The 16,442-nt window shown below is 42.9% G+C and overlaps 1 protein-coding gene across 1 annotated transcript; it reads right to left on the bottom strand.

The window, feature by feature from the left end:
- Positions 1–366: 366 nt before the first annotated feature.
- Positions 367–1,667, bottom strand: CLDN23 (claudin 23). The gene has a single exon (XM_081220763.1). The coding sequence runs from the start codon at positions 1,365–1,367 to the stop codon at positions 486–488; it is 882 nt and encodes a 293-aa protein (XP_081076889.1). The 5' UTR covers positions 1,368–1,667; the 3' UTR covers positions 367–485.
- Positions 1,668–16,442: the final 14,775 nt, after the last annotated feature.

Consider the following 16,442-nt stretch of genomic DNA (forward strand, 5'->3'; position numbering starts at 1 on the left):
ACCAGTCTCTTGAGAGTTTGTGTGAAAATGAATTATGCAGCAGAAAATAAATTAATAATAATTATATTGATGCAGGGTTCATCAGCATTTCAGAATGTTGTTTGGAGATGTTAAATCGGTTTTGATCCTCCATTTGCTGCTTCTGACATTGTTATTATCAGCAAGATGCAAAGTCACCCTTTCTATGTCTCCAGCTAAAAGTATGAAAAGGCTGTCGTCCAGAAGAGGGCCCTGATCCCTCCGGCGATAAACACTAAACTCTATAAAAAGAAAACCAAACCCAACCTGAACTAATCGTCCAAGGAGTCGAGTTTGGCCAGGAAAGGAAGATCGCCCTCCAAACCAGTTACAGGAATGTGTCCGGGGGTCCGACTCCGAGCCAGGTGTTTCCAGCTGAAAGGTAACAGCCAAGTTCAAGGTTGGACCGTGGTGGGGCGAGTCCTTCATCCAGACAGGGCCCGGCCAGAGCAGGCTGGGGGCGCCGCCTACAGGTCGGAATCGCAGGGCAGCGCGCTGCCGCAGGACCGGGTGCTGCGGGAGGACCCGCCGTGGTGGGAGTCGGGAGCCTTCTCCCCATCGAGCACTTCCACCGGGTTGCTGTAGGCCTTGGGCGGCGGCCGGGGCATCGGGAAGCCGGCCTTGCGCTGGCTGGCGGCGCCGAGCTGGACGGGCCGCGGCCGGTGCTGGCCGTCGCTGTAGTAGTTGATGGCCGGCGTGAGCGCGGGCTCCGGCCAGTCGACGTACACGGTGCTGATGCTGCTGCGGCGTGCCCTGCCTGGGGGCGCCTTCCGGCAGCTGCGACAGCGCTCGGCGCACCAAGGCGCGAAGCTGAGCGCCAGCGAGAAGCCGCCCAGCAGCAGCAGGCAGCTGCCCAGGTAGCCCAGCACCAGGCTGTACCCGACCTGCACGGTGACCGGGCTGGACTGGGCGGGCAAGACGGCGCGATCCGCCAAGAAGTGGTTGTACCAGGAGACTGGGATGAGGCTCAAGAGGCCCGCGGCGAAAAGCACGACGCCGGAGAGGCCGGCCAGCGCGAAGTGGGGCTCGTCCTGCCAGCAGCGCACGCCGAGCGTCGCCAGCAGTAGCCCCAGGGCCGTGGCGGCCAGCGACGTGATCATGAGTCCCCGCGCCACCCGCACGGGCTCGGCGGCGAAGTAGCCCAAGTCGTCTGGCTGACCGCACTGGCGCTCGCGGCTGCTCTGCTCGCGGCACATGTCCCACAGGCCTTGGTACAGCACCACGTCCACCGGCTGGTCGAGGAAGCCCTTCACCAGTCTCCAGCCGGGCGTCAGCGTGCCGGTCAAGGTGAGTAGCAGCCCGCAGGGTGCGAGCACCATGCCCAGAGTCATCACCACCGGCGTCCTCATCCTGGACGGCGCACCTGCCCACTCCTCCGCCTCGGCCGCCGGCTTGCTATCTCGAGCCCTTGCGCCCCGGATAGCGCTCCGGGCTCCGGCTCCCTGAAGTCCGCACGCTCGTCGCCGCCACGCCCGGAGTCCTGCGCCCGGCTCTCCTCCGGCCGCTCTTTGTCTCCGGCGCGGGGCTGTCTGCGCTCCGCTGCCCGTCCCTAGTTCGCTCCCCGCGTCCCGGCCGCTCCGCCCTACCTCCCGCCCAGCCGCCTAATCGAAACCAGCTCGCGGGCAAGTCTGATCGAAACCGGGGCCCGAGATGCCGGCGCGCAGAGGTGGAGGCCGCCGCGGCCAAACCCGTCCGGATGGGAGGGGCTGGAGTGGCGAGCAGGAAGCTGCGCGGCCCTGCGGGACTCGGACCGAGCAAAGGTCGCCCCGCCCCTGCACCTCTGCGCGGCTCCGCGGGGCCAGGTCGGCCTGGGGCGGGGAAGGAAAGAGGAGGCGCCGCCCGAACGGCCGCACCTGGCCCAGGCACTGCGCAGGTCCCTGCTTCTCAGCAGATCTCGGTAACTAAAGTTTTTCTCCGGTCCCTGCCCGTCGACCCTGCACCTGTAGCCTGTCCTCCCTCCACCCCCAGCGGGGATCCGATGGCTCCTCGAAATTTTGCGCTGTTAGCTTGCAGACACCCACGGCCGAGTGGGCGAAACCGCCCGAGATGCGCTGGGCAGGTGTGCACCGAGGGTCTTCCCGGTCGAGAAGCGTGTCCCAGAGTGTTGCACTTGTGTATTTTGTTTAATTTGCTTAAAAAAGACGCCATACTCCGGATTAACCTTGATGGAAAAGAATCAAAGCGACTGTGTTTCTGGGATGAGGAATTACCGAGGATTTTATTTTCTTTGTTTGGCCTCTTGAAACATTTTGAAACTGACGAAAAAATAAAGGGGTGTGTGTGTGTGTGTGTGTGTGCCCTGTCTAGCACACTTTTCAGGTTTGTCTACCTCTAGGGTCCTGAGACTTTCATTGTCTTTGAGCTGTTTACAACTCTGTAAATTACAGAAAACCTGTAGTGTCACAAGTGATTTTTGTCCATAGTAACGCAAATGAGTTTGTCAGTAGAATGTTAATGACTATTGCCCGACGGATACAGGCTGCTTTGGCATTGATTTGTAAATTCACTTTAGCAGGCCTGTTTGCCTATATATGTGTGTCCTTTGCATTGTTCTTTAAATCGGTTGTAACATACTGGTTCCCTTAATAAATTAAATAAAATCTTTGACACGCGTTCATTTTACATTTGTGTGAGAATCATGATTTTACAGTTTCCTAAAAATTATCCTTTAACAATATTTTCCTCATTTTATGTATTTCTTACAATGGAAGTGTGTTAACCTTTATAACTGATTAAAATTTTAATTATTTCTAAAAATCAAAGTTAATTAAGCATTGGTTTGAAGTAATTTTGAACATTCTGGAGTAGACAATATCAAGGATGGGTCTTTTGTTTTTTGAAGCTTTTTAAATTAAAAAAATTGTGGTAAAATATACATAAACACAGAAGTTACCATCTTAAACATTGTGTACAGTTCATTGAAATTAAGTATTTTCACAGTGTTGTGCTACCATCACCATCATCCATCTCCAGACTTTTTCATTTTCCCAAACTGAAACTCTACTCATTTATCAATAACTCCCTATTCCACCAACAACCCTCCTACCCGCCAGCCCCTGGCAACCACCATTTTACTTTCTGTCTTTATGAATTTGAGGCCTCTAGATGTTTCAGTGGAATCATGCAGTATTTATGACCGGCTTATTTCACTTAGCATAATGTCTTCACGGTTCATCCATGTTCATAGTGTGTCAGAATTCCCTTCCTTTTTAAGGATGAATAATATTCCGTCACATGTATATACCACATTTTATTTACCCATTCATCCTTTGACGCACACTTTGGTTGCTTCCACCATTTGGCTCCTGCAAATAATCCTGCTACGAACAAGGTTACAGTACTATCTCTTGGAGTCCCTGCTTTCAGTTCTCCAGGAGCGGAACTGCTGGATCATATGGTAACTCTGTTTTCAATTTTTTTAAGAAATGTGCTACTGTTCTCCATAGCAGCTGCATCATTTTCCATTCCCACCAACAGTACACAAAGGTTACAATTTTTTCAATTACCCCGCCACCTCCTCACCCCACAACTCAGGAAAACTGAATTTTTTCCTCATTGTTTCCGAAGTGTTGTGCTCCCTTTTGCCTCTAGACCTTGGCATATGCTCTTTTCTTTCCCTAGAGTCTTGCCTGCCACTTCCCAAACCCAGTGCATCCTTCAGATCTTCGCTTAAATGCCATTTTCTCTGGGAGGTTTCTCAATCCCATAGATTAGCTTTTCCTATTGGACTTCTATACACACCCTCTTCTGTTGTAACACTTGCCACAATTCCTTATTATTTGAATCGTTTAGTTGTCTAGGGCAAGGATAAATTCTTTGAGGGCAGGGATAGTGTTGTTTGGTTCCGCCCTATAATCCATCTTGATGGCCTGGCCCATAGTAGCCACTCAACAAATCCATTTTATCTCTTTCCGCCATGTATCCTTTCACATAGTATCCAAGGAATTCTCTTACAGATGACTGTCTGGTCAAAATATATTGTTAATGCATTTTAGTGCAGTTGTTGGTTGGTTCAATGTTTTTTTTTTTCCAGCATAGAAAACAATAAGATACAGGGTAGCTCCAATATTTATGACAAAAAAGTGTAGCCCTGTGGGGGTAACTTTCTACGGTAATAAAAGATGATTGCACTAAGTGTGGCACCTGATTCTAGATCTGGGCTCTTTGTTCCATTGGGCCTCTGAGTTTATCACAAGGCTGAGTGAGAAACAAAGCATGAATCACAATGTGGCAGGAATGAATTATTGCTGAGATTAGTACCCGTCTGTGTAAGCTGATCCTCAGGCCCTAGAATAGCTTTCTCTTCTGCAGAGAGGCCCTATGGTAAGGCAGGAATCTATTTACAGTGCCCTGCGTTTCCAGATAATAGGGGGCTCCCGGCGACTAATTCTAAACGGACTAATGCTGGGGCCCCTGTTAGCCTGCATACCATCATGTTGCAAACTCTGGGGAGCACAGATCAGTGTGCTGTTATGGGGTGTCCTCAGAGTCCCTATATCAGGTCTTTTATATTTTACTCTCTCCACATAATAAGGCCCTCAACACTGTTGTTAGTCTTCCGGTGGCAAATCCAGTTCAGTAGGTTATAGAATAAAAATTAAACCATATGGGGCTTCCCTAGTGGTGCAGTGGTTGAAAATCTGCCTGCCAATGCAGGGGACACGGGTTCGAGCCCTGGTCTGGGAGGATTCCACATGCCGCGGAGCAACTAGGCCTGTGAGCCACAACTACTGAGCCTGCGCATCTGGAGCCTGTGCTCCGCAACAAGAGAGCCCGTGACAGTTAGAGGCTGTGCACCGTGATGAAGAGTGGCCCCCGCTTGCTGCAACTAGAGAAAGCCCTTGCACAGAAACGAAGACCCAACACAGTCAAAAAAAAAAAAAAAAAAAACTAAATGTGTGACTCTGTTCTGTTTAAAAAATAAATAAATAAATAAACTATAATCATCCTCTTTTTAAATAGCATTAAAACAGCCTGAAGTGAATGAAGACCGTCCATATGTCATTAGCTTTCCTTGTTGACCTATAGCCTGACAACTGGTTTCAAGTTTTGTGTGCCCAATATTGTAGAGAATAAATAGATAACCTTTGACATCCAATTTAAAGTAGTCCCCAATTAGCTCAGTATCACATCACCCTAATTTATTTTCTATACAGAACTTATCATTACCAAATGTTTTCTTATTGTGTATTGACCTATTCTGTATCTCCCACTGCATTAAGTTCCAAATTCTAGGAGCCTTGCTGGTCTTGTTTGTGGCTATATCTCAGCACCTGGAATAGTGCTTAGCTTGTAGGAGGTACTCAATAAATAGTCTTAGTTTGTTAAGTGAAAGAAATTTTGTAAAATTCCTACACAGTAAAAGGAAGATACAGCATACATCATTTTAAAAAAAATCATAGTAAAATACACAGAACATGAAATGTATCATCTTAACCATTTACGTGTACAGTTCAGTAGTGTTAAGGGCATTCACATTGTTGACTCTACATAAATGTTTTCATCTTGCAATACTGAAATTCTTTACCCATTTAACAACTCTCTGTTCTCTTGTCCTCTCAGACCCTGGCAACTACTGTTCTACTTTCTGTCTCTGTGACTTTGACTACTGTATGCAAGTTATGTAAGTGGAATTACACAACATTTATCCTTTAGTAACTGACATTTCTTTTAGCACAATGTCCTTAAGGTTCATCCATGCTGTAGCATGTGTCAGAATTTTCTTCCTTTTTAAAGATGAATAATATTCCAGTGTGCATAGACCACATTCATTCATTCATCGATGGACATGGGTTGTTTCCACCTTTTGTCTATTGTGAATAATGATGCCATATTAGTAAATCTATTTATTTATTTATTTTTTTATTTGGCCTCGCAGCATGTGGGATCTTAGTTACCTGACCAGTGATCAAACCCGCGCTCCCTGCAGTGGACGCGCGGAGTCTTAACCACTGGACCACCAGGGAAGTCTGCAGTAAATCAATTTAAATTTATTCTATATCATTCCTGTGTGGTGACTGACTATCTAAAGCAAAAATCTACTTGCCATCCCTCTTGTACATATCAGAAGGTACCACAGGATATCATGCCACTTAAAAAGAAAAAGAAATTGCTTAAGTTTTATCTTCTAGAGGCTTCTAACCCTTCTTGGCCTAGCATCAAGGCTGCCTCCTTTACAAAGGTGGGGATGCATGGTGGGGGTAGGGCTGGTCCCAGGAATCAGTAGCTGTGCTTACATAGCCTGCTTCTCTTCAACCCTGTCCATTTCCATCTACTGCAGGGAAAGAAGATTTACCAGGCCACAGACTAGGTTCATTTAGGTCATTATTTTATATTATGAAAACATTACATCTCTCTTTGATTACTTTGTCATAGTACCTGGACAAACAGTTGAAAATTAGTAGGCATATTACAATGAGGATAATAATCAAAATGCATCTTTGTATTATTCTCGGAATGTGTTTTTTTCTCTTAATGGTTAAAGCAGATATACAATGTATGTTTAATAGGCCACAGACAGGCTGTTTTGGTTAGCCTAAAGTTCAAATTAAATCATGTATAAGCCAGAATGACTTCCCCATACCTCACTATGTGAAAATTTCTTCCATCATTTTTCCCCTTTTAATTGCAAATCTTTCCATAGAAAGCACTGATAATCAATATATTTTTCCAGCTTTGCCAGAATGGCTCAGTTGCCTGCTCTGGGTCCATTCATGTCCCTCAGTGCTAGGCCTACTTTTTGTTTATATATTGGCCTAGTTATCCACATTGGGGGAAAACTAATCAGACATAACAAACAAGTACAGAGGTATGCTGATGGAGAAATATTTTATAGGCTATATGTTTTATCACTTATACCTAATTGTCACACAAGCATTGTACATGTGTGTTTAGCAGTAAACTTAAAGCCATGAGTAGTTACACGCTGTGACAACTTCACTAGACAGTTTTTTCCATCCTGAACATTGGGGTCAAAAATATGATTTAAAGCAAAACAATAGCTTTCCATTAGAATTCTTTAAATCTCTTACCCAGTTCAGCAGTGTGAACTGAAAGTTATCAAATGTTTTCCATATAGTTTAACATACCAAATAACCATAGTTACTTTAATGTTTCTTCTAAGATGCTTAGGGGCCCTTTGGAATACTCAAAGTTAGCTAGAGAAAGAAACTTATAATCTGTTATCAAAAGCAGCTCAGTATTCCAGGAAATTTTTGTTCTCTTAACAGGGAGAAAGAAAACCAAATTCCTGTCTTATACCAGCTTACTATTAATAACAAAGTTCACTGACCTAATTAAATCCAATCTAATTCTAATCATTCCTGACAATGTACAAAATTCTTTTCTCAAAGTTCCATTTTCCCACAAACCTTTTATCACTTTTTGTATCCATATGCTTTGTTCCTTATTTTTCCCCATCCTGAAACAACCAGTGTTAGGAAAAAATTATTATCATCAATTTTCCTCAACAAAAATATCTCCATTCTTTGTACCTTCTCTCAGCGACAACACATATCCTACTTGCTTTACACACTGAAATGCTTCCCTTGTCATTTTTAGTAGCTTTAATTACATATGACAATTTTTAACCCTTAAAAGCCTTAACAAAACCAAGAAACAAGTAATTGAACTGTTATACCAGCATTTACTGATTGGCAAACTTAAGACCATATTCCATAACCTCTAAAAACTTATATTTTTCTCATAGCATCATTTCTCTTTAATGTGGTATATGATGCATGTTTAATAAACCCAAACATCTTTTGAAGTACTATTAATTAACCCAAGGCTGAACTTTCAGGTAAAGTGGGATGTGCTTGTATTTCAAGGACACGATAAGAGTTAACTTTAAGCTTTCTCCAAGGCATATTTTTGTTCTCTCAGGGTCAGAATTCTGAAAACAGTATTTTTATCAAGCTAGCTTTCTCTAACTGCATATGCAAAAAGAACCAGTTTTGGAATTTCAGAAGTTTCATCTTAACTAATTTTCTCTGGAGTTTGAAGAATACTGTTGCCATACATTGTTTTTAAAAATCACCAGGCTTCCCTGGTGGCACAGTGGTTAAGAATCCTCCTGCCAATAAAGGGTACACGGGTTCGAGCCCTGGTCCGGGAAGATCCCACATGCCCCGGAGCAACTAAGCCCGTGCGTCACAACTACTGAGCCTGCACTCTAGAGCCCGCGAGCCACAACTACTGAAGCCCACGCGCCTAGAGCCCATGCTCCACAACAAGAGAAGCCACCACAATGAGAAGCCCGCGCACCACAACCAAGAGTAGCCCCCCTAGCCGCAACTAGAGAAAGCCTGCGTGCAGCAACGAAGGCCCAACGCAGCCAAAACTAAATAATTTTTTAAAAAATCATCTTTCTTTTTCTTTAGTCAAAATTTCATAGCTAAAATTTTTCTAATGAATTGAACCTGAATTTCCCATTTTACAAAAGACAACAAAGGTAGCAATCACACAAATGGAATATACATTCACACACGGAAGACAGAACTGTCAGAAATCCGCCAAGAAAATGACCAATACGGAGTCTCAAACACTTCCCCAACACAAACGGTCCTTGATGTCAGACACACATCAGAACCAACTGGCAAAAGTGACCAATAGCACATTGTACTCACAAACTGCCCTCGAAGTCAAACACAAGTCAGAACCAATTGGCAAAAATGCCCAGATAACACTTTGTGCTCACCAACAGTCCTCAACAGTAGACACACGTCAGAACCAATTGGCAAAAATGACCAATAGCACTTCGAGCTCAAAGAGAAGTTTGCCGGATGCACACCGGTGGACTTACTCGGTCTTGGAGCTCGTCAGCTCGTCCAGGTGCATGTTTCCGTTCCACCAAGGAAAAGCATACATTGCCGCCCAATGCCAAGCAGGGGAGAAACAGGGAGGATCCCCGAAACACATGGTTTCGGCAGCTGCTAGGAACGTCCCCCAAAATCCCCCTCTTGGGGCCAGCAAGCCTTGAGCAGCGGGCTCCTGACAGCCATCCTGGCGCGCCATCATGGCTGCGGCTCTGCTTGGGGAAAGCCCCGGGAGCCAGATGTCGCGAGAGCACAGCCTCACGTTGGAAGCCCAAGAAACTGTTACTAAAAGTGGGGATCCCGCAGCTCGCCCCTCTAAAGCCAATAAACAGGCAAGGTTGGTGGAAAGGAAAGTCTGCTTTGTTTCGGAGGCGGCAACCTGGGAGGGGAGGGTGAACTCCTGTCCAAAGACGGATTCCCCCCCACCCCCCGCCACCCCGCTGACAATCAGTGAGCAAGAGCTTTTTTTTTTTTTTTTTTTTTCTGTACGCGGGCCTCTCGCTGCCGTGGCCTCTCCCGCTGCGGAGCACAGGCTCCGGACGCGCAGGCTCAGCGGCCGTGGGCCCATGGGCCCAGCCGCTCCGCGGCATGTGGGATCTTCCCAGACCGGGGCACGAACCCACGTATCCTGCATCGGCAGGTGGACCCTCAACCACTGCGCCACCAGGGAAGCCCAGGGGCAAGAGCTTTTATAGACGAAGGGAGGGGGCTACATGCAGAAACAGCACAGTCAGCTCTGACAGTCATCTTCAAATGGTCATGCAGAGGTCTGAACAGTTTCATCCTGATTGTTTTAAGTACAGTTCATCTTCAGTTCCAGGGTCAATTTGTTCCCATTTCTTTGAGGCCAGTTCTCAGAATTGTGGCAGCTTATGTGACGCTACATCCTGGTCATCATGTAGTTAACTTCTTCCACCTGGTGAGGGTTTCAGTACCTACAAGACAGCTCACAGGATACGACTCAGAATATGATCTATAGCCCTTGAGGAGGAACTAAAGGTCCTTGACTTTGCTTAATGACTAAACTATTATTATTTAGTCTTATTGGACTGTTTTCCTTTGTTTCTGCATTTTCTCACTTCTCTGATTAAACTTATTCTTTAGCTAAAGTTTTTCTATAGACAAAAGGCAGGTTGAGGACATGAGGGGCAAGGACCCTACTCTGTTTCATTAGGACAAATCTTTTTCATTTTTGTGACAGAAAAGAGGTTAATATTTCATATCTCTCTGGTAAATCAATAAGAACACAATATCACAAAAAATGGGCAAAGAAAATGCACAATCACAGAAGAGAATAAACACCTAATAAGCATATTCAAAGGTGATCAACTAAATGACCCTTTTACTCACATAAATGCAAAATAAAACGTGGGGGAACCATTTTTTCTCTTTTTAAATTGGACAAGTTAAGGGGAAAAAATGTTACCAATTTTGGCTAAATTTTGGGGAAAGTCACTGGAGGAGGTAGAGTAAGTGTTATATTTCACAAGAGACGTTGCAGTTTGTTTTGAAAGCCTTTAAATATGTGCCTTCTCTTTGATTTCTCAATTAACCTTCCAGGTATTTTCTCCAAGGAAATAAACAGAGTATGTGGAAAGATTTAGCTATAAGGATATTCACCGTAGTGCCCTTTATAATAAGCAGATTATAAAATAGTACTGAAGCATGAAACCAATTAAGTTAAAAAAAATTTGTGTATAGAAAAATACTAGAAGCAGATATACCAAAATGTTTGCTGTTCTTGGAGTGATGGGATTCACAACTGATCTTTATTTTCTTTGAGCTTTTATACATTTTCAAATTTTCCTTTTTCTAGATTGTTTTAAATTTGAAAAAGATTACTTTTAAAAGTTCATGGCCAACTAAGTTTCTCAATTTCTCTAACTTTGAAGTCAAGTCCCATATTCTTATGACACTAATTTTTCTTCCATAATTGTGAATGTACAGTCTTTTATGGCTATAACTAGGCCTGGTCTTACGTGAAAAGTGGAAGAGCTGAATTCTCTTTTGATGTTACATCAAGTCATTCACAGAAATGTACACACAATAAACAATATGCACATATACCAGAAAGAAAAACTGGGTGGTATTTTTCTGTATTTCTAAGTATTTTTCATGTTTACACATGATACAGAAACACTCTTTAGCTAGCAACAAATAGTAAGGGCAAAATTCAACATATAAATCAGTCATGAGCCTCACAATTCACATTTGGCATATATTCAAGAATATATTTGGCAAATATGTTGTAGACTGGTAAACAGAGTATCCATAGAACAAATTTTCTCATTTTTACATTATTTCTTCTTTCAGAAGGTCATTTTTATTAATGCCTTATTCATAATAGTGGTGAATACTGTATACTTAGAAATAGTAAGAAACATATTTTCTTTTTTCTTCCTGGAACTCTGAATACACTTTCCTGTGGTAGCTAAGCAGCTAGGACAATCCTATGAATGACCTAATGTTACGTTTACAAAGTCATGCTATGTGAATTCTAAATACATGTGAGCAATGCATTGAACCTAGTAACACAGGCAAAGACCATATACTTTTAGTCCATAAACTTCAGTTAGGAACTTTAAGTTAGATTTAAGAGGAAATTTTAGCTTAAAAATATCAAACAGAACTATAGTGGCTTTATGGGGAACTATTGCTCCATCCCATAAGATTTAATTATTTTGGATGAAGTAAAAGTGAATAAATTTAACAAGCAGTTGTTTTGACTGAAGGGTCCTCTGGACTTGGGAATGAAAAAGGAATATAAAAAAGGGTCTCCCTCCTGATTTGAGGACAAGATAATCCCCTTGCCTGGACACTTGCAGAACATATTTGTTTTCTGACACTCCTTGATGAGTAGAAAACAGTGTAGAATTGTTCTGGAAAGTTTTTTTCCTGTCTTGTTCCTGTGCACAGCTATGTTTCACATCAGCAGACAGAAGTGGGGTGAATTTCACTGAAACAACTAAAATATGACAGATAAAGGAGTTACACATCACTAACATCTAGATGGCTATCGAAACATGCAGAAATGCATATTACTCACTTTATGGTTGGCATGAGATTTGTTTAGTGGCTAGGAAGCAAATGTTAAAAAATCGAGACCTTTCTAAGCCTAAGCTTTTGAGAAAGACCATTTTCTCCTCAGTTCAGCATTCCTCTCCACCTCAATCTTGTAGAAGCAATTCAGAACAGAACCTGTTAAACTTGCAAAACTTGTCAGTGTGAAGCTTGATGCCATCAGTCAGGCATTTTATCAGTTCTTCAGTTCACCTGGATCAATAACAACACAAAATGTTTACAACCGGACAGGCATACTTCAGTTCATGACCCAGTTACCCGTCAGAAAGACGTGGACAAAACCCAGCAATGGAGAAATGGGCAAACCCACCGTGGTATGTGCAAATAAGCTAACGCTGGGGCTGGAAGGACCAAGAGAGCAGGGACTCTAATCTCCTTATTTTCCTAATGTGAATTCAGAGGTGCAGAGAGGAGAGGCGACTTCAGAATGATGGAGTGAAGGTAACTGGCACCGGCTTTGACACAGAGCAGACCTTCTGTGTCAACCAGCTCTGCTGTGCATTGCTTCCCATTGGGCCCATCTGAGCTCTCAGAAGCTTAACTTCTGTCTTCAAGTTAAAATGGAGCAGTTAGTTTCTACTCAACAGGACTGGTATAAGGATGAATGAGATAACCTTTATAAAATAGGTAACATAAAGTAGGTACTTAAAATAACATTTTATTAACATTAATGAAACTGAATTAATCTGTATTTGAGTGATATCAGCTTAAACCTCATTATACTCTTTATATAGTGTTTCTAAAATTTATAATAAAAATGGGAACCTAGAAGTCTTAAGAGCATAGCGGAGAGCAGTGTGTTCATATGGGTGATGTGGTAGTGACTTGAAATAAAAGGTAATATTTAGGTACATCTAGTTTTCTGTAGCTACAGGATATATGATAAAGAGGCAACATATGAGGTGGTGGCATTAGAACAAGGGTGTCCAGTCTGCAAACCAGTGAGAGCATAAACCCTAGGCTCATACTCCTTTTGTTTTTAGACCTGAGGTATTCATTCTGTAAGTCAAATTCAAGTGTTGAAAACCTAGACGCTTTTAAAATTGAGTTCGTTTTGCAGAAGGAATTATATAAAAATGTTAGAAGTTGATTCTGGCCAATTTTTTTTTTTGGCCATGCTTTGCTGCTTGCAGGATCTTAGTTCCCCAACTGGGGATTGAACCTGGGGCCACAGCAGTGAAAGCACCCAGTGCTAACCACTGGACCACCAGGGAATTCCAAATATCTGGCCAGTATTGATACAGAAGTCTAAAGCTTATTAAAATTTTTTTCTCAGTCATTGAAAATGTAATGGAGCATTTCTGAAAGAAGAATGTACATATATAATTGGACAATGCAAATGCAAAATTCCAAATTCGAATAATACAATTCAAATGTAAATTCCAAATTGGAATAATACTTTGTTAAGGGGATGCAAAATACAGCCACAGCCGGTATAATGAGGAAGGCAGAATCAAAAGAAAGTGAACAAATTGGGATTGGAATCTCTCTTTAAGAAACCTGGAGGATGGTCAGTCGATAGATACCCTCTTCTGTTATCAGACCCCAGCTACATGGTATTTGATTTGAATATGTTTTAAATTTCATGGACAATTGATTTCATTAGGGTACAATTCATGAACAATTCTGATCATGATGTTACTGGGCTGCTGGCCAAGTTAGCTGGTCTCTCTGCTCTAAATAACAGATTTAATTAATTGAAAGACGCGTGCTCCCTCTTTTGCCTGGGGACCTGCTGATCCCATGGGGAGGAGGTTGGCTTTAGAGGATTAGTCAGCTGGAAGGCTCCCTGGAGAAGTAATGACCTAATTCAGAAGTGCTAAATCGTTGGTCACATCACCTATGAAAAGTTACTTATTGTTGGGGCAATAAAACCTACTTCATGGAGGCGAGAGTGCTTATCTATAAATGGTTAGGAGAGGAGGAAGTTTCTTGAGAGAAACCTATAAGGTATGTACATTGTGAACTGCGTGATAAGGCAGGTGAAAGTAAAAGAGAACATTGGTAAGAAATGACACACTGGTGAAGATTTAGCTAGTTTAAAATCCATTTGTAACAGACTTGAGACAATTTGGCAATGTGTTTTACATTTATATATAATTAAAGTGAATTATGACCAATCCTCACTACACAGATAGCATGATATCTCAAAGACTGAAAATACTGAATCGGTTGGCCTTTGCTGCATAAAAATTATACCAACATTTCATGGCTTGAAACAATAATATTTTATTATTTCTTTTGATCCTATGGCTTGGCTGGGTGATGCTTCTGCTGGTCTTGTCTGGGCTTAGTCACGTGTCTGTGGTATCTGGGCTGGGGGCCAGGCTATGCTGGGACAGCTGGGTTGCCTAGCACAGCATGGACTTTCTCCTTAGGGTCATCCTGCAGGAGGCTGCCTAGGGCTGCTTCACCTGTGGCTTCAGGGTTCTAGTAGCAAGAGGGCAGCTCTGATGCACAGGCACTCTTCAAGCCTCTGCTCACATTTGCTAAGTCACATGGACAAGCTCAGAGTGAGTGGGGAAGGGATTTTCTGGGGTCTGGATAAAGTGTGATGAGAGCAAATCCGGGCCATTACTGCCACCATCTATCACAGGTATGTTCAACCATCTTCAAATAGGAATGTCAAACTATTTCAGGAATGTTTACAACCAAAGAGTAGAATTCAGCTAGATCTGCTGTCCAATACAGATATATGTCGTTAGGTATGTACATATGTATTCATCTAAGTAAAAGTAATTAAAAATGTTCTAGTGGCCACATTAAAAAAATAAAAAAGAAACAAGCAAAATTAATTTTAATAATATACTTACATTGAACCTAGTATATCCAAAGTAGTAGTATTTCAACATGTCCTCATCATAAAAATTCCAAATGAAGGATTTTACTATTTTTTGTACTTTAAAAGCCTTTAGGGCCTCCCTGGTGGCGCAGTGGTTGAGAGTCCGCCTGCCGATGCAGGGGATACGGGTTCGTGCCCCGGTCTGGGAGGATCCCATATGCCGCGGAGCGGCTGGGCCCGTGAGCCATGGCCGCTGGGCCTGCGCGTCCGGAGCCTGTGCTCCGCAACGGGAGAGGCCACAACAGTGAGAGGCCCGCATACCGCAAAAAGAAAAAAAAAAAAAAAAAAGCCTTTAAATACTGTACTGTACTGTACTGTACTGTAAACCTTTAAATCTAATATGTATTTTGCACTCATGGCACACCTCAGTTCATACTTGGTCCATACCAAGTGCTTAATAGCTTCCTGCGGCTGGTCACCGTTGCACTTGGTCGGCACAGATGGAGATGTTAACAGATGGGGCAAGCAGGAGAACGGGGACTGGAAGACTGGGATTAATGGACCGTCTGTATTCAGGGCAGTCGTCCCCCTCCCAACCATGCACACAAACCTGGCAGCAGAGGGTGGGAGGTGGGGGAGGGAGGCTTTAAGAAATGGAATGAATGCCCATAATGTAATCCATCATATTAATAAATCAAAATAATCATACTAAAGGATTCTTTTTTGTTAAAACTCAACATGAATTACTAATTAAGACAAATGAACGACAACAACAAAAACCCTAGTGAAATAAAAGAGAGAGAATTCCCTCGGTGGTAAAGAATATCCACTTTAATCAGTAGCCAATATTATAAGTGGTGAAATAACAGAAGCTTTCCTGATAAGTTCAGAACTAGTTTTCAACAATTACCTGGAAGGGCTAACCAGTGAAATTGGATAAGAACCTAAATTGAAGGGTAGAAATATTGGAAGGAAGAAAAACAGAAGAAAAAAAAAAAAGGTCCATTCACAACAGCGACAATGATACAATTAACTTAATCGGATTTCTATGGAGTGGAGGATTAAAAATGACTACATATTCTTTGCCACTTTGTCTATCAAATGGTAGAGTCTAATTAAGTTCCCTCCCTTGTGGCTGGGGTTGGCCATGTGACTTGCCTTGGCCAACGAGAACACCATGTATAACTAAACAGAGGCTTGATAAATGCTTGTGTAATGGAGCCTGTCCAAGTAAGTAAGCTACTCTAGTGGATGGATGGAGGATGAGAGGAATCTTGGAAGACAATCAAGGCACCCAGCTGAAAGCTAGCACCAAGTCCCCCTGACGTGTGAGTCCATCTTAGACCTTCCATCTCAGCCAGCTAAATGCAGTTGGATGAGTGGGCCCAGACCAGACCAGAGGAAAAAGCACTCATCAAAGTCTAGAGAAATAATAAATAGTAAACCATTAAGTCTTGGGGTAGTTTGTTATGCAGAATAATTAACTGATAAAGAACACAGCCATAGAATGCTAGAGTTGTAATTATTTTAAAAACCATTGAATTGCATTCCCTTATAACAAAGGGATACTAGAAACTAGGATTACAGAGTTTAAATGAGGGATGACATTGACAGGCTTGGTCCAAAAATCTAGTTTCCATCAATGCATTAATTTATTCATTATTGCACCAAGCATTCATTGAGAGCTCACACTGAGCCTGGTGCTGGCAACAGAAAGATCAAACTGGCTCCGTTTAGAAGACAAG

Source organism: Mesoplodon bidens (genome assembly GCF_964165515.1).
Source record: "Mesoplodon bidens genome assembly, chromosome: 20".
NCBI lineage: Eukaryota > Metazoa > Chordata > Mammalia > Artiodactyla > Ziphiidae > Mesoplodon > Mesoplodon bidens.